The 18,305-nt window shown below is 46.5% G+C and overlaps 1 protein-coding gene across 1 annotated transcript in view; it reads right to left on the bottom strand.

Moving 5' to 3' along the window:
• Nucleotides 1–13,889: 13,889 nt before the first annotated feature.
• The window catches only part of LOC135525671 (caskin-1-like), a 109,038-nt gene continuing 104,622 nt past the window's right edge, over nucleotides 13,890–18,305 (bottom strand). Inside the window, 2 exon segments of the mRNA XM_064953438.1 lie at nucleotides 13,890–14,153; nucleotides 16,670–17,505. Coding sequence (XP_064809510.1) covers nucleotides 13,890–14,153; nucleotides 16,670–17,505 — 1,100 coding nt within the window.

Raw genomic sequence — 18,305 nt, forward strand, 5'->3', positions numbered from 1 at the left:
GGTAGAGTTAGACTGGTAGAGTTAGACTGGTAGAGTTAGACTGATAGACTGGTAGAGTTAGACTGGTAGAGTTAGACTGGTAGAGTTAGACTGGTAGAGTTAGACTGGTAGACTGGTAGTGTTAGACTGTTAGAGTTAGACTGATAGAGTTAGACTGATAGACTGGTAGAGTTAGACTGGTAGAGTTAGACTGATAGAGTTAGACTGTTAGAGTTAGACTGATAGAGTTAGACTGATAGAGTTAGACTGGTAGAGTTAGACTGATAGACTGGTAGAGTTAGACTGGTAGAGTTAGACTGGTAGAGTTAGACTGATAGATTTAGACTGGTAGAGTTAGACTGATAGAGTTAGACTGATAGAGTTAGACTGATAGACTGGTAGAGTTAGACTGGTAGAGTTAGACTGGTAGAGTTAGACTGATAGACTGGTAGAGTTAGACTGGTAGAGTTAGACTGGTAGAGTTAGACTGGTAGAGTTAGACTGATAGAGTTAGACTGATAGAGTTAGACTGATAGAGTTAGACTGATAGACTGGTAGAGTTAGACTGATAGAGTTAGACTGATAGAGTTAGACTGATAGACTGGTAGAGTTAGACTGATAGAGTTAGACTGGTAGAGTTAGACTGGTAGAGTTAGACTGGTAGAGTTAGACTGGTAGAGTTAGACTGGTAGAGTTAGACTGATAGACTGGTAGAGTTAGACTGTTAGAGTTAGACTGATAGAGTTAGACTGGTAGAGTTAGACTGATAGACTGGTAGAGTTAGACTGATAGACTGGTAGAGTTAGACTGGTAGAGTTAGACTGGTAGAGTTAGACTGGTAGAGTTAGACTGATAGACTGGTAGAGTTAGACTGGTAGAGTTAGACTGGTAGAGTTAGACTGGTAGAGTTAGACTGGTAGACTGGTAGTGTTAGACTGTTAGAGTTAGACTGATAGAGTTAGACTGATAGACTGGTAGAGTTAGACTGTTAGAGTTAGACTGATAGAGTTAGACTGATAGACTGGTAGAGTTAGACTGGTAGAGTTAGACTGGTAGAGTTAGACTGGTAGACTGGTAGTGTTAGACTGGTAGAGTTAGACTGATAGAGTTAGACTGGTAGAGTTAGACTGGTAGAGTTAGACTGATAGAGTTAGACTGGTAGACTGGTAGTGTTAGACTGGTAGAGTTAGACTGATAGAGTTAGACTGGTAGAGTTAGACTGGTAGAGTTAGACTGATAGAGTTAGACTGGTAGACTGGTAGTGTTAGACTGGTAGAGTTAGACTGATAGAGTTAGACTGATAGACTGTTAGAGTTAGACTGTTAGAGTTAGACTGGTAGAGTTAGACTGGTAGAGTTAGACTGGTAGAGTTAGACTGGTAGAGTTAGACTGATAGAGTTAGAGTTAGACTGATAGAGTTAGACTGATAGAGTTAGACTGGTAGAGTTAGACTGGTAGAGTTAGACTGATAGAGTTAGACTGATAGAGTTAGACTGGTAGAGTTAGACTGGTAGATTTAGACTGGTAGAGTTAGACTGATAGAGTTAGACTGATAGAGTTAGACTGATAGAGTTAGACTGGTAGAGTTAGACTGGTAGAGTTAGACTGATAGAGTTAGACTGGTAGAGTTAGACTGGTAGAGTTAGACTGGTAGAGTTAGACTGATAGAGTTAGACTGATAGACTGGTAGAGTTAGACTGGTAGAGTTAGACTGTTAGAGTTAGACTGATAGAGTTAGACTGGTAGAGTTAGACTGGTAGAGTTAGACTGATAGAGTTAGACTGGTAGAGTTAGACTGGTAGAGTTAGACTGATAGAGTTAGACTGATAGACTGGTAGAGTTAGACTGATAGACTGGTAGAGTTAGACTGGTAGAGTTAGACTGGTAGAGTTAGACTGGTAGAGTTAGACTGATAGACTGTTAGAGTTAGACTGTTAGAGTTAGACTGGTAGAGTTAGACTGGTAGAGTTAGACTGGTAGAGTTAGACTGGTAGAGTTAGACTGATAGAGTTAGAGTTAGACTGATAGAGTTAGACTGATAGAGTTAGAGTTAGACTGATAGAGTTAGACTGATAGAGTTAGACTGGTAGAGTTAGACTGGTAGAGTTAGACTGATAGAGTTAGACTGATAGAGTTAGACTGGTAGAGTTAGACTGGTAGAGTTAGACTGGTAGAGTTAGACTGATAGAGTTAGACTGATAGAGTTAGACTGATAGAGTTAGACTGGTAGAGTTAGACTGGTAGAGTTAGACTGATAGAGTTAGACTGATAGAGTTAGACTGGTAGAGTTAGACTGGTAGAGTTAGACTGGTAGAGTTAGACTGATAGAGTTAGACTGATAGACTGGTAGAGTTAGACTGGTAGAGTTAGACTGTTAGAGTTAGACTGATAGAGTTAGACTGGTAGAGTTAGACTGGTAGAGTTAGACTGATAGACTGGTAGAGTTAGACTGATAGAGTTAGACTGATAGACTGGTAGAGTTAGACTGATAGACTGGTAGAGTTAGACTGGTAGAGTTAGACTGGTAGAGTTAGACTGATAGACTGGTAGAGTTAGACTGGTAGAGTTAGACTGGTAGAGTTAGACTGGTAGAGTTAGACTGATAGACTGGTAGAGTTAGACTGATAGAGTTAGACTGGTAGAGTTAGACTGGTAGAGTTAGACTGGTAGAGTTAGACTGATAGAGTTAGACTGGTAGAGTTAGACTGGTAGAGTTAGACTGGTAGAGTTAGACTGGTAGAGTTAGACTATTAGACTGATAGAGTTAGACTGTTAGAGTTAGAGTGATAGAGTTAGACTGGTAGAGTTAGACTGGTAGAGTTAGACTGGTAGAGTTAGACTGATAGAGTTAGACTGATAGAGTTAGACTGGTAGAGTTAGACTGGTAGAGTTAGACTGGTAGAGTTAGACTGGTAGAGTTAGACTGATAGAGTTAGACTGATAGAGTTAGACTGGTAGAGTTAGACTGGTAGAGTTAGACTGGTAGAGTTAGACTGGTAGAGTTAGACTGATAGACTGGTAGAGTTAGACTGTTAGAGTTAGACTGATAGACTGATAGAGTTAGACTGTTAGACTGGTAGAGTTAGACTGGTAGAGTTAGACTGGTAGAGTTAGACTGGTAGAGTTAGACTGATAGACTGGTAGAGTTAGACTGGTAGAGTTAGACTGATAGAGTTAGACTGTTAGTCTGGTAGAGTTAGACTGGTAGAGTTAGACTGGTAGAGTTTGACTGATAGAGTTAGACTGATAGAGTTAGACTGGTAGAGTTAGACTGATAGAGTTAGACTGGTAGAGTTAGACTGATAGAGTTAGACTGATAGAGTTAGACTGGTAGAGTTAGACTGATAGAGTTAGACTGATAGAGTTAGACTGGTAGAGTTAGACTGATAGAGTTAGACTGGTAGAGTTAGACTGATAGAGTTAGACTGATAGAGTTGGACTGGTAGAGTTAGACTGGTAGAGTTAGACTGGTAGAGTTAGACTGGTAAAGTTAGACTGATAGAGTTAGACTGATAGAGTTGGACTGGTAGAGTTAGACTGGAAGAGTTAGACTGGTAGAGCTAGACTGGTAGAGTTAGACTGATAGACTGGTAGAGTTAGACTGATAGAGTTAGACTGATAGAGTTAGACTGATAGAGTTAGACTGATAGAGTTAGACTGGTAGAGTTAGACTGGTAGTGTTAGACTGGTAGAGTTAGACTGGTAGAGTTAGACTGGTAGAGTTAGACTGATAGAGTTAGACTGGTAGAGTTAGACTGGTAGAGTTAGACTGTTAGAGTTAGACTGATAGAGTTAGACTGATAGAGTTAGACTGATAGACTGGTAGAGTTAAACTGGTAGAGTTAGAGTGATAGAGTGGTTGAGACAGACTGATAGAGTTAGACTGGTAGAGTTAGACTGATAGACTGGTAGAGTTAGACTGGTAGTGTTAGACTGGTAGAGTTAGACTGGTAGAGTTAGACTGGTAGAGTTAGACTGGTAGAGTTAGACTGGTAGAGTTAGACTGATAGAGTTAGACTGATAGACTGGTAGAGTTAGACTGTTAGAGTTAGACTGGTAGAGTTAGAATGATAGACTGGTAGAGTTAGACTGATAGAGTTAGACTGGTAGAGTTAGAATGATAGACTGGTAGAGTTAGACTGGTAGAGTTAGACTGATAGAGTTAGACTGATAGAGTTAGACTGATAGACTGGTAGAGTTAGACTGGTAGAGTTAGACTGATAGAGTTAGACTGATAGACTGGTAGAGTTAGACTGTTAGAGTTAGACTGGTAGAGTTAGACTGGTAGAGTTAGACTGGTAGAGTTAGACTGGTAGTGTTAGACTGGTAGAGTTAGACTGGTAGAGTTAGACTGGTAGAGTTAGACTGGTAGAGTTAGAATGATAGACTGGTAGAGTTAGACTGATAGAGTTAGACTGGTAGAGTTAGAATGATAGACTGGTAGAGTTAGACTGGTAGAGTTAGACTGATAGAGTTAGACTGGTAGACTGGTAGAGTTAGACTGGTAGAGTTAGACTGATAGACTGGTAGAGTTAGACTGATAGAGTTAGACTGATAGAGTTAGACTGATAGACTGGTAGAGTTAGACTGATAGACTGGTAGAGTTAGACTGATAGAGTTAGACTGATAGACTGGTAGAGTTAGACTGATAGAGTTAGACTGGTAGAGTTAGACTGGTAGAGTTAGACTGGTAGAGTTAGACTGGTAGAGTTAGACTGGTAGACTGGTAGAGTTAGACTGGTAGAGGTAGACTGGTAGAGGTAGACTGGTAGAGTTAGACTGGTAGAGTTAGACTGGTAGAGTTAGACTGATAGATTTAGACTGGTAGAGTTAGACTGATAGAGTTAGACTGATAGACTGGTAGAGTTAGACTGGTAGAGTTAGACTGGTAGAGTTAGACTGATAGAGTTAGACTGATAGACTGGTAGAGTTAGACTGGTAGAGTTAGACTGGTAGAGTTAGACTGGTAGAGTTAGACTGATAGAGTTAGACTGATAGAGTTAGACTGATAGAGTTAGACTGATAGACTGGTAGAGTTAGACTGGTAGAGTTAGACTGATAGAGTTAGACTGGTAGACTGGTAGAGTTAGACTGATAGAGTTAGACTGATAGACTGGTAGAGTTAGACTGGTAGAGTTAGACTGATAGAGTTAGACTGATAGACTGGTAGAGTTAGACTGATAGAGTTAGACTGATAGACTGGTAGAGTTAGACTGATAGAGTTAGACTGATAGAGTTAGACTGGTAGAGTTAGACTGGTAGAGTTAGACTGGTAGAGTTAGACTGGTAGAGTTAGACTGATAGACTGGTAGAGTTAGACTGTTAGAGTTAGACTGATAGAGTTAGACTGGTAGAGTTAGACTGATAGACTGGTAGAGTTAGACTGATAGATTTAGACTGGTAGAGTTAGACTGATAGAGTTAGACTGATAGACTGGTAGAGTTAGACTGGTAGAGTTAGACTGGTAGAGTTAGACTGGTAGAGTTAGACTGGTAGAGTTAGACTGGTAGTGTTAGACTGGTAGAGTTAGACTGGTAGAGTTAGACTGGTAGAGTTAGACTGGTAGAGTTAGAATGATAGACTGGTAGAGTTAGACTGATAGAGTTAGACTGGTAGAGTTAGAATGATAGACTGGTAGAGTTAGACTGGTAGAGTTAGACTGATAGAGTTAGACTGGTAGACTGGTAGAGTTAGACTGGTAGAGTTAGACTGATAGACTGGTAGAGTTAGACTGATAGAGTTAGACTGATAGAGTTAGACTGATAGACTGGTAGAGTTAGACTGATAGACTGGTAGAGTTAGACTGGTAGAGTTAGACTGGTAGAGTTAGACTGATAGAGTTAGACTGATAGACTGGTAGAGTTAGACTGATAGAGTTAGACTGGTAGAGTTAGACTGGTAGAGTTAGACTGGTAGAGTTAGACTGGTAGAGTTAGACTGGTAGACTGGTAGAGTTAGACTGGTAGAGTTAGACTGGTAGAGTTAGACTGGTAGAGTTAGACTGATAGACTGGTAGAGTTAGACTGGTAGAGTTAGACTGGTAGAGTTAGACTGATAGATTTAGACTGGTAGAGTTAGACTGATAGAGTTAGACTGATAGACTGGTAGAGTTAGACTGGTAGAGTTAGACTGGTAGAGTTAGACTGATAGAGTTAGACTGATAGACTGGTAGAGTTAGACTGGTAGAGTTAGACTGGTAGAGTTAGACTGGTAGAGTTAGACTGATAGAGTTAGACTGATAGAGTTAGACTGATAGAGTTAGACTGATAGACTGGTAGAGTTAGACTGGTAGAGTTAGACTGATAGAGTTAGACTGGTAGACTGGTAGAGTTAGACTGATAGAGTTAGACTGATAGACTGGTAGAGTTAGACTGGTAGAGTTAGACTGATAGAGTTAGACTGATAGACTGGTAGAGTTAGACTGATAGAGTTAGACTGATAGACTGGTAGAGTTAGACTGATAGAGTTAGACTGATAGAGTTAGACTGGTAGAGTTAGACTGGTAGAGTTAGACTGGTAGAGTTAGACTGGTAGAGTTAGACTGATAGACTGGTAGAGTTAGACTGTTAGAGTTAGACTGATAGAGTTAGACTGGTAGAGTTAGACTGATAGACTGGTAGAGTTAGACTGATAGATTTAGACTGGTAGAGTTAGACTGATAGAGTTAGACTGATAGACTGGTAGAGTTAGACTGGTAGAGTTAGACTGGTAGAGTTAGACTGGTAGAGTTAGACTGATAGAGTTAGACTGATAGAGTTAGACTGATAGACTGGTAGAGTTAGACTGGTAGAGTTAGACTGATAGAGTTAGACTGGTAGACTGGTAGAGTTAGACTGATAGAGTTAGACTGATAGACTGGTAGAGTTAGACTGATAGACTGGTAGAGTTAGACTGATAGAGTTAGACTGATAGAGTTAGACTGGTAGAGTTAGACTGATAGACTGGTAGAGTTAGACTGGTAGAGATAGACTGGTAGAGTTAGACTGATAGAGTTAGACTGGTAGAGTTAGACTGGTAGAGTTAGACTGATAGAGTTAGACTGATAGAGTTAGACTGATAGACTGGTAGAGTTAGACTGATAGAGTTAGACTGGTAGAGTTAGACTGATAGAGTTAGACTGGTAGAGTTAGACTGGTAGAGTTAGACTGGTAGAGTTAGACTGGTAGAGTTAGACTATTAGACTGATAGAGTTAGACTGTTAGAGTTAGAGTGATAGAGTTAGACTGGTAGAGTTAGACTGGTAGAGTTAGACTGGTAGAGTTAGACTGATAGAGTTAGACTGATAGAGTTAGACTGGTAGAGTTAGACTGGTAGAGTTAGACTGGTAGAGTTAGACTGATAGAGTTAGACTGGTAGAGTTAGACTGGTAGAGTTAGACTGGTAGAGTTAGACTGATAGACTGGTAGAGTTAGACTGTTAGAGTTAGACTGATAGACTGGTAGAGTTAGACTGGTAGAGTTAGACTGATAGAGTTAGACTGTTAGACTGGTAGAGTTAGACTGGTAGAGTTAGACTGGTAGAGTTAGACTGGTAGAGTTAGACTGATAGACTGGTAGAGTTAGACTGGTAGAGTTAGACTGATAGAGTTAGACTGTTAGACTGGTAGAGTTAGACTGGTAGAGTTAGACTGGTAGAGTTTGACTGATAGAGTTAGACTGATAGAGTTAGACTGATAGAGTTAGACTGGTAGAGTTAGACTGATAGAGTTAGACTGGTAGAGTTAGACTGATAGAGTTAGACTGATAGAGTTGGACTGGTAGAGTTAGACTGGTAGAGTTAGACTGGTAGAGTTAGACTGATAGAGTTAGACTGATAGAGTTAGACTGGTAGAGTTAGACTGGTAGAGTTAGACTGGTAGAGTTAGACTGATAGACTGGTAGAGTTAGACTGATAGAGTTAGACTGATAGAGTTAGACTGGTAGAGTTAGACTGGTAGTGTTAGACTGGTAGAGTTAGACTGGTAGAGTTAGACTGGTAGAGTTAGACTGGTAGAGTTAGACTGATAGAGTTAGACTGATAGACTGGTAGAGTTAGACTGGTAGAGTTAGACTGGTAGAGTTAGACTGTTAGAGTTAGACTGGTAGAGTTAGAATGAAACTCGCCTCCCTGCGGACCTGGCATCCTTTCACTCCCTCCTCTCTACATTTTCCTCCTCTGTCTCTGCTGCTAAAGCCACTTTCTACCACTCTAAATTCCAAGCATCTGCCTCTAACCCTAGGAAGCTCTTTGCCACCTTCTCCTCCCTTCTGAATCCTCCTCCCCCTCCCCCCCCCTCCTCCCTCTCTGCAGATGACTTCGTCAACCATTTTGAAAAGAAGGTCGACGACATCCGATCCTCGTTTGCTAAGTCAAACGACACCGCTGGTTCTGCTCACACTGCCCTACCCTGTGCTCTGACCTCTTTCTCCCCTCTCTCTCCAGATGAAATCTCGCTTCTTGTGACGGCCGGCCGCCCAACAACCTGCCCGCTCGACCCTATCCCCTCCTCTCTCCTCCAGACCATTTCCGGGGACCTTCTCCCTTACCTCACCTCGCTCATCAACTCATCCCTGACCGCTGGCTACGTCCCTTCCGTCTTCAAGAGAGCGAGAGTTGCACCCCTTCTGAAGAAACCTACACTCGATCCCTCCGATGTCAACAACTACAGACCAGTATCCCTTCTTTCTTTTCTCTCCAAAACTCTTGAACGTGCCGTCCTTGGCCAGCTCTCCCTCTATCTCTCTCAGAATGACCTTCTTGATCCAAATCAGTCAGGTTTCAAGACTAGTCATTCAACTGAGACTGCTCTTCTCTGCATCACGGAGGCGCTCCGCACTGCTAAAGCTAACTCTCTCTCCTCTGCTCTCATCCTTCTAGACCTATCGGCTGCCTTCGATACTGTGAACCATCAGATCCTCCTCTCCACCCTCTCCGAGTTGGGCATCTCCGGCGCGGCCCACGCTTGGATTGCGTCCTACCTGACAGGTCGCTCCTACCAGGTGGCGTGGCGAGAATCTGTCTCCTCGCCACGCGCTCTCACCACTGGTGTCCCCAGGGCTCTGTTCTAGGCCCTCTCCTATTCTCGCTATACACCAAGTCACTTGGCTCTGTCATAACCTCACATGGTCTCTCCTATCATTGCTATGCAGACGACACACAATTAATCTTCTCCTTTCCCCCTTCTGATGACCAGGTGGCGAATCGCATCTCTGCATGTCTGGCAGACATATCAGTGTGGATGACGGATCACCACCTCAAGCTGAACCTCGGCAAGACGGAGCTGCTCTTCCTCCCGGGGAAGGACTGCCCGTTCCATGATCTCGCCATCACGGTTGACAACTCCATTGTGTCCTCCTCCCAGAGCGCTAAGAACCTTGGCGTGATCCTGGACAACACCCTGTCGTTCTCAACCAACATCATGGCGGTGGCCCGTTCCTGTAGGTTCATGCTCTACAACATCCCAGAGTACGACCCTGCCTCACACAGGAAGCGGCGCAGGTCCTAATCCAGGCACTTGTCATCTCCCGTCTGGATTACTGCAACTCGCTGTTGGCTGGGCTCCCTGCCTGTGCCATTAAACCCCTACAACTCATCCAGAACGCCGCAGCCCGTCTGGTGTTCAACCTTCCCAAGTTCTCTCACGTCACCCCGCTCCTCCGCTCTCTCCACTGGCTTCCAGTTGAAGCTCGCATCCGCTACAAGACCATGGTGCTTGCCTACGGAGCTGTGAGGGGAACGGCACCGCAGTACCTCCAGGCTCTGATCAGGCCCTACACCCAAGCAAGGGCACTGCGTTCATCCACCTCTGGCCTGCTCGCCTCCCTACCATTGAGGAAGTACAGTTCCCGCTCAGCCCAGTCAAAACTGTTCGCTGCTCTGGCCCCCCAATGGTGGAACAAACTCCCTCACGACGCCAGGACAGCGGAGTCAATCACCACCTTCCGGAGACACCTGAAACCCCACCTCTTCAAGGAATACCTAGGATAGGATAAGTAATCCTTCTCACCCCCCCCCTTAATGACTTAGATGCACTATTGTAAAGTGGCTGTTCCACTGGATGTCAGAAGGTGAATTCACCAATTTGTAAGTCGCTCTGGATAAGAGCGTCTGCTAAATGACTTAAATGTAAATGTAAATGTAGAGTTAGACTGATAGAGTTAGACTGATAGACTGGTAGAGTTAGACTGGTAGAGTTAGAGTGATAGAGTGGTTGAGACAGACTGATAGAGTTAGACTGGTAGAGTTAGACTGATAGACTGGTAGAGTTAGACTGGTAGTGTTAGACTGGTAGAGTTAGACTGGTAGAGTTAGACTGGTAGAGTTAGACTGGTAGAGTTAGACTGATAGAGTTAGACTGATAGACTGGTAGAGTTAGACTGTTAGAGTTAGACTGGTAGAGTTAGACTGGTAGAGTTAGACTGGTAGTGTTAGACTGGTAGAGTTAGACTGGTAGAGTTAGACTGGTAGAGTTAGACTGATAGAGTTAGACTGATAGACTGGTAGAGTTAGACTGTTAGAGTTAGACTGGTAGAGTTAGAATGATAGACTGGTAGAGTTAGACTGATAGAGTTAGACTGGTAGAGTTAGAATGATAGACTGGTAGAGTTAGACTGGTAGAGTTAGACTGATAGAGTTAGACTGGTAGACTGGTAGAGTTAGACTGATAGACTGGTAGAGTTAGACTGTTAGAGTTAGACTGGTAGAGTTAGACTGGTAGAGTTAGACTGGTAGAGTTAGACTGGTAGTGTTAGACTGGTAGAGTTAGACTGGTAGAGTTAGACTGGTAGAGTTAGACTGATAGAGTTAGACTGATAGACTGGTAGAGTTAGACTGTTAGAGTTAGACTGGTAGAGTTAGAATGATAGACTGGTAGAGTTAGACTGATAGAGTTAGACTGGTAGAGTTAGAATGATAGACTGGTAGAGTTAGACTGGTAGAGTTAGACTGATAGAGTTAGACTGGTAGACTGGTAGAGTTAGACTGGTAGAGTTAGACTGATAGACTGGTAGAGTTAGACTGATAGAGTTAGACTGATAGAGGTAGACTGATAGACTGGTAGAGTTAGACTGATAGACTGGTAGAGTTAGACTGGTAGAGTTAGACTGGTAGAGTTAGACTGATAGAGTTAGACTGATAGACTGGTAGAGTTAGACTGATAGAGTTAGACTGGTAGAGTTAGACTGGTAGAGTTAGACTGGTAGAGTTAGACTGATAGACTGGTAGAGTTAGACTGATAGAGTTAGACTGGTAGAGTTAGACTGGTAGAGTTAGACTGGTAGAGTTAGACTGGTAGAGTTAGACTGGTAGACTGGTAGAGTTAGACTGGTAGAGTTAGACTGGTAGAGTTAGACTGGTAGAGTTAGACTGATAGACTGGTAGAGTTAGACTGGTAGAGTTAGACTGGTAGAGTTAGACTGATAGATTTAGACTGGTAGAGTTAGACTGATAGAGTTAGACTGATAGAGTTAGACTGATAGACTGGTAGAGTTAGACTGATAGAGTTAGACTGGTAGAGTTAGACTGATAGAGTTAGACTGGTAGAGTTAGACTGGTAGAGTTAGACTGGTAGAGTTAGACTGGTAGAGTTAGACTGATAGAGTTAGACTGATAGACTGGTAGAGTTAGACTGGTAGAGTTAGACTGGTAGAGTTAGACTGGTAGAGTTAGACTGGTAGAGTTAGACTGATAGAGTTAGACTGATAGACTGGTAGAGTTAGACTGGTAGAGTTAGACTGATAGAGTTAGACTGGTAGACTGGTAGAGTTAGACTGATAGAGTTAGACTGATAGACTGGTAGAGTTAGACTGGTAGAGTTAGACTGATAGAGTTAGACTGATAGAGTTAGACTGGTAGAGTTAGACTGGTAGAGTTAGACTGGTAGAGTTAGACTGATAGACTGGTAGAGTTAGACTGGTAGAGTTAGACTGATAGAGTTAGACTGGTAGAGTTAGACTGATAGACTGGTAGAGTTAGACTGATAGAGTTAGACTGATAGACTGGTAGAGTTAGACTGATAGAGTTAGACTGATAGAGTTAGACTGGTAGAGTTAGACTGGTAGAGTTAGACTGGTAGAGTTAGACTGGTAGAGTTAGACTGATAGACTGGTAGAGTTAGACTGTTAGAGTTAGACTGATAGAGTTAGACTGTTAGAGTTAGACTGATAGAGTTAGACTGGTAGAGTTAGACTGATAGACTGGTAGAGTTAGACTGATAGACTGGTAGAGTTAGACTGGTAGAGTTAGACTGGTAGAGTTAGACTGGTAGAGTTAGACTGATAGAGTTAGACTGGTAGAGTTAGACTGATAGACTGGTAGAGTTAGACTGGTAGAGTTAGACTGGTAGAGTTAGACTGGTAGAGTTAGACTGATAGACTGGTAGAGTTAGACTGGTAGAGTTAGACTGGTAGAGTTAGACTGGTAGAGTTAGACTGGTAGACTGGTAGTGTTAGACTGTTAGAGTTAGACTGATAGAGTTAGACTGATAGACTGGTAGAGTTAGACTGGTAGAGTTAGACTGATAGAGTTAGACTGATAGACTGGTAGAGTTAGACTGGTAGAGTTAGACTGGTAGAGTTAGACTGGTAGACTGGTAGTGTTAGACTGGTAGAGTTAGACTGATAGAGTTAGACTGATAGAGTTAGACTGGTAGAGTTAGACTGGTAGAGTTAGACTGATAGAGTTAGACTGGTAGACTGGTAGTGTTAGACTGGTAGAGTTAGACTGATAGAGTTAGACTGGTAGAGTTAGACTGGTAGAGTTAGACTGATAGAGTTAGACTGGTAGAGTTAGACTGATAGAGTTAGACTGGTAGACTGATAGAGTTAGACTGGTAGAGTTAGACTGATAGAGTTAGACTGATAGACTGTTAGAGTTAGACTGTTAGAGTTAGACTGGTAGAGTTAGACTGGTAGAGTTAGACTGGTAGAGTTAGACTGGTAGAGTTAGACTGATAGAGTTAGAGTTAGACTGATAGAGTTAGACTGATAGAGTTAGACTGGTAGAGTTAGACTGATAGAGTTAGACTGATAGAGTTAGACTGATAGAGTTAGACTGGTAGAGTTAGACTGGTAGAGTTAGACTGGTAGAGTTAGACTGGTAGAGTTAGACTGATAGAGTTAGACTGATAGAGTTAGACTGATAGAGTTAGACTGGTAGAGTTAGACTGGTAGAGTTAGACTGATAGAGTTAGACTGATAGAGTTAGACTGGTAGAGTTAGACTGGTAGAGTTAGACTGGTAGAGTTAGACTGATAGAGTTAGACTGATAGACTGGTAGAGTTAGACTGTTAGAGTTAGACTGATAGAGTTAGACTGGTAGAGTTAGACTGGTAGAGTTAGACTGATAGAGTTAGACTGGTAGAGTTAGACTGGTAGAGTTAGACTGATAGAGTTAGACTGATAGACTGGTAGAGTTAGACTGATAGAGTTAGACTGGTAGAGTTAGACTGGTAGAGTTAGACTGGTAGAGTTAGACTGATAGAGTTAGACTGATAGAGTTAGACTGGTAGAGTTAGACTGATAGAGTTAGACTGGTAGAGTTAGACTGATAGAGTTAGACTGGTAGAGTTAGACTGGTAGAGTTAGACTGATAGAGTTAGACTGATAGACTGGTAGAGTTAGACTGGTAGAGTTAGACTGTTAGAGTTAAACTGATAGAGTTAGACTGGTAGAGTTAGACTGATAGAGTTAGACTGATAGAGTTAGACTGGTAGAGTTAGACTGATAGAGTTAGACTGGTAGAGTTAGACTGATAGAGTTAGACTGGTAGAGTTAGACTGGTAGAGTTAGACTGATAGAGTTAGACTGATAGACTGGTAGAGTTAGACTGGTAGAGTTAGACTGTTAGAGTTAAACTGATAGAGTTAGACTGGTAGAGTTAGACTGATAGAGTTAGACTGGTAGAGTTAGACTGGTAGAGTTAGACTGGTAGAGTTAGACTGATAGAGTTAGACTGGTGAACCTTCGGTTGATGGTTGCTGTTCCATCCGTAATAAGCCCTTCTCCTGTCGGTGTGACGACCGTGGAGCGTGGGCGGGGTTCTGGGCGTAGCTCAGTGTGTTGCCGCGGGGACTGGATCTGGGCGGAGTCTGTCTGGTCGGTGAGCGGACCGCTGATGGTCCGACGGCGATTCATGATATCATCATCAGACCCGAGACCACCTGACCCGGCCTGACGACGCAACGCCGCCGGACTAACCTGACGGATTATACACACATTACACATGAGACCCCAGACCACCTGACCCGGCCTGGCGACGATTACACATGAGACCCCAGACCACCTGACCCGGCCTGGCGACGATTACACATGAGACCCCAGACCACTTGACCCGGCCTGGCGACGATTACGCACATGAGCCGTTGGGGCGGGATTGGCCCCTAGGGTAGGGGTCTGTGGGCGGGATTGGCCCCCAGGGTAGGGGTTTGTGGGCAGGATTGGCCCCTAGGGTAGGGGTCTGTGGGCGGGATTGGCCTAGGGTAGGGGTCTGTGGGTGGGATTGGCCCCTAGGGTAGGGGTCTGTGGGCGGGATTGGCCCTTAGGGTAGGAGTCTGTGGGCAGGATTGGCCTCTAGGGTAGGGGTCTGTGGGTGCGATTGGCCTAGGGTAGGGGTCTGTGGGTGCGATTGGCCTCGGGTAGGGGTCTGTGGGTGCGATTGGCCCCTAGGGCAGGGGTCTGTGGGTGCGATTGGCCTAGGGTCGGGGTCTGTGGGCGGGATTGGCCTCGGGTAGGAGTCTGTGGGTGCGATTGGCCTCGGGTAGGGGTCTGTGGGTGCGATTGGCCTCGGGTAGGGGTCTGTGGGTGGGATTGGCCTCGGGTAGGGGTCTGTGGGCGGGATTGGCCCCTAGGGTAGGGGTCTGTGGGTGGGATTGGCCCCTAGGGTAGGGGTCTGTGGGTGCGATTGGCCTCGGGTAGGGGTCTGTGGGTGCGATTGGCCTCGGGTAGGGGTCTGTGGGTGCGATTGGCCTCGGGTAGGGGTCTGTGGGCGGGATTGGCCCCTAGGGTAGGGGTCTGTGGGTGGGATTGGCCCCTAGGGTAGGGGTCTGTGGGTGCGATTGGCCTCGGGTAGGGGTCTGTGGGTGCGATTGGCCTCGGGTAGGGGTCTGTGGGTGCGATTGGCCTCGGGTAGGGGTCTGTGGGCGGGATTGGCCTAGGGTAGGGGTCTGTGGGTGCGATTGGCCTCGGGTAGGGGTCTGTGGGTGCGATTGGCCTCGGGTAGGGGTCTGTGGGTGGGATTGGCCTCGGGTAGGGGTCTGTGGGCGGGATTGGCCCCTCGGGTAGGGGTCTGTGGGTGGGATTGGCCCCTAGGGTAGGGGTCTGTGGGTGCGATTGGCCTCGGGTAGGGGTCTGTGGGTGCGATTGGCCTCGGGTAGGGGTCTGTGGGTGCGATTGGCCTCGGGTAGGGGTCTGTGGGCGGGATTGGCCCCTAGGGTAGGGGTCTGTGGGTGGGATTGGCCCCTAGGGTAGGGGTCTGTGGGTGCGATTGGCCTCGGGTAGGGGTCTGTGGGAGGGATTGGCCCCTAGGGTAGGGGTCTGTGGGTGGGATTGGCCCCTAGGGTAGGGGTCTGTGGGTGCGATTGGCCTCGGGTAGGGGTCTGTGGGTGCGATTGGCCTCGGGTAGGGGTCTGTGGGTGCGATTGGCCTCGGGTAGGGGTCTGTGGGTGCGATTGGCCTAGGGTAGGGGTCTGTGGGTGCGATTGGCCTCGGGTAGGGGTCTGTGGGTGGGATTGGCCTCGGGTAGGGGTCTGTGGGTGGGATTGGCCTCGGGTAGGGGTCTGTGGGTGCGATTGGCCTCGGGTAGGGGTCTGTGGGTGGGATTGGCCTCGGGTAGGGGTCTGTGGGTGGGATTGGCCTCGGGTAGGGGTCTGTGGGTGGGATTGGCCCCTAGGGTAGGGGTCTGTGGGCGGGATTGGCCTAGGGCAGGGGTCTGTGGGTGCGATTGGCCTAGGGTAGGGGTCTGTGGGCGGGATTGGCCCCCAGGGTAGGGGTCTGTGGGCGGGATTGGCCCCCAGGGTAGGGGTCTGTGGGTGCGATTGGCCTAGGGTAGGGGTCTGTGGGCGGGATTGGCCCCCAGGGTAGGGGTCTGTGGGCGGGATTGGCCCCTAGGGTAGGGGTCTGTGGGTGCGATTGGCCTCGGGTAGGGGTCTGTGGGCGGGATTGGCCCCTAGGGTAGGGGTCTGTGGGTGCGATTGGCCTAGGGTAGGGGTCTGTGGGTGCGATTGGCCTAGGGTAGGGGTCTGTGTGTGGAAATGACACCTAGGGTAGAGGTCTGTGGGTGGGATTGGCCCCTAGGGTAGAGGGCTTTGACCCCTAGGGTTGGGTGCTTTGACCCCGAGGGTAGGGTGCTTTGACCCCTAGGGTTGGGTGCTTTGACCCCAAGGGTTGGGTGCTTTGACCCCTAGGGTTGGGTGCTTTGACCCCAAGGGTAGGGGTCTGTGGGTGGAAATGACCCCTCGGGTATGGGGCTTTGACCATGTCTGGTTTAGCGGTAGGAACTCGTTTGGTCCAATCAGATGTTGGGTCCTATATTAATGAATATAATCTGAATCCTATTCATTAAAATGGCCAATTTGGGTGCAATCAATTAGCTTCATTCGTCAGAGATGAAAATAATGTTTCAGGTTTATTGTATCTGAACATGAGATGGTGGGTGTTGAAGACAAGACAGACAGACAGACAGACAGACAGACAGACAGACAGACAGACAGACAGACCTGTGTAGGGTTGAGGTAGCTGCCTCTGCCTCCCATGGTTCTGGGCAGGGTCTTGGCCCCTCCCCCTCCAGGACCAACTCCTCCCATCGATGTCTCCAACATGGCGGCGATGCTCCGGACGCTCCCCCCCGCCCCCTCTGACCTCACCAGACCCCCCTCCCCCCTCCTCTCCGCCAGCCCTCCACAGTCGCTGGCTCTCCTCTCCCTGATCCCTACTACCCCCAGCCCCTCCCCCAGCCCGTCGCCCCCGGAGATGGAGGAACATGACCGTTTGGGCGGAGTCGGGGGCCGGCCTTTCCTCCTGGGCCGCAGCGTGACTGATGATTGGCTACGGTTGACAGTTGCGTCATTGGGGTCGGAGCGTTGAGCCGAGCTGCTGCGGCAGACCGTGGCGTATCTAGGGGCGAAGTCTGTAACCGAGAGGGCATCGGTTTCGTACCCCGAGTAGCCAATCAGGCTGTGAGTTCGCCGATGCTCCTCCTCCATTGGCAGACAGAGTAAAGGAACAGACACACCCCCTTCTTGGACTGGCGAATCAGCTGGCGGGGGCTGGGTGGAGGGGTGGGCTCGAGCCTTGTGGGTCTTGGTGGGAGTGTGAGGTGGGGAGGGTGTGTGTGTTGGGGACTCAATCCCTGGCCGGGGTTTAGTGAGGGGGGGCCTCTGACCCCTCCCTGTGGATGGAAGTGGGGTAGAGGGGGGAGGAGTGGAGGAGGATGGAGGGGTGGAGCCAGAAGGAGGGGTGGAGCCAGAAGGAGGGGTAGAAGGCTGAGAGATACTCTCTCCTCTCTGGAACTTCCCCAGTCTCCTCACTGCTAACATCATCTTCTTTTGGTGGCCTGGGAGAGAGACAGGGACAGAGAGAGAGAAAGAGAGAGAGAGAGAGAGAGAGAGGGACAGAGAGACAGATACAGAGAGACAGAGCAAGAGAGAGAGACACAGAGACAGAGAGAGACACACACAGACAGAGAAAGAGAGACAGAGAGACATAGAGCAAGAGAGAGAGGGACAGAGAGAGAGAGAGAGAGAGAGAGAGAGAGAGATACAGGGACAGAGAGAGAGAGAGAAAGATACAGAGACATAGAGCGAGAGAGACACAGAGACGGAGAGAGACAGAGAGACACAGAGACGGAGTGAGACAGAGAGACACACACAGAGAGAGTGAAATAATCTGTCTCTCTGTGTCCTTTAAAACATCTCTGATAATCTGTCTCTCTGTGTCCTTTAATATCTCTCTGATAATCTGTCTCTCTGTGTCCTTTAAAACATCTCTGGTAATCTGTCTCTCTGTCTCTCTGTGTCCATGTATCTAGAACATTTCAAGCTACCCAGTTTGGTGATGTCTATCTCCCGTGTGTCCTACCAGCTTGGTGATGTCTATCTCCTACCAGCTTGGTGATGTCTATCTCCTACCAGCTTGGTGATGTCTATCTCCTACCAGCTTGGTGATGTCTATCTCCTGTGTATCCTACCAGCTTGGTGATGTCTATCTCCTGTGTGTCCTACCAGCTTGGTGATGTCTATCTCCTGTCCTAACAGTGTCCTACCAGCTTGGTGATGTCTATCTCCTACCAGCTTGGTGATGTCTATCTCCTCCTACCAGCTTGGTGATGTCTATCTCCTACCAGCTTGGTGATGT

The sequence above is a fragment of the Oncorhynchus masou genome, chromosome 5 (assembly GCF_036934945.1).
Source record: "Oncorhynchus masou masou isolate Uvic2021 chromosome 5, UVic_Omas_1.1, whole genome shotgun sequence".
Taxonomy (NCBI): Eukaryota; Metazoa; Chordata; class Actinopteri; order Salmoniformes; family Salmonidae; genus Oncorhynchus; species Oncorhynchus masou.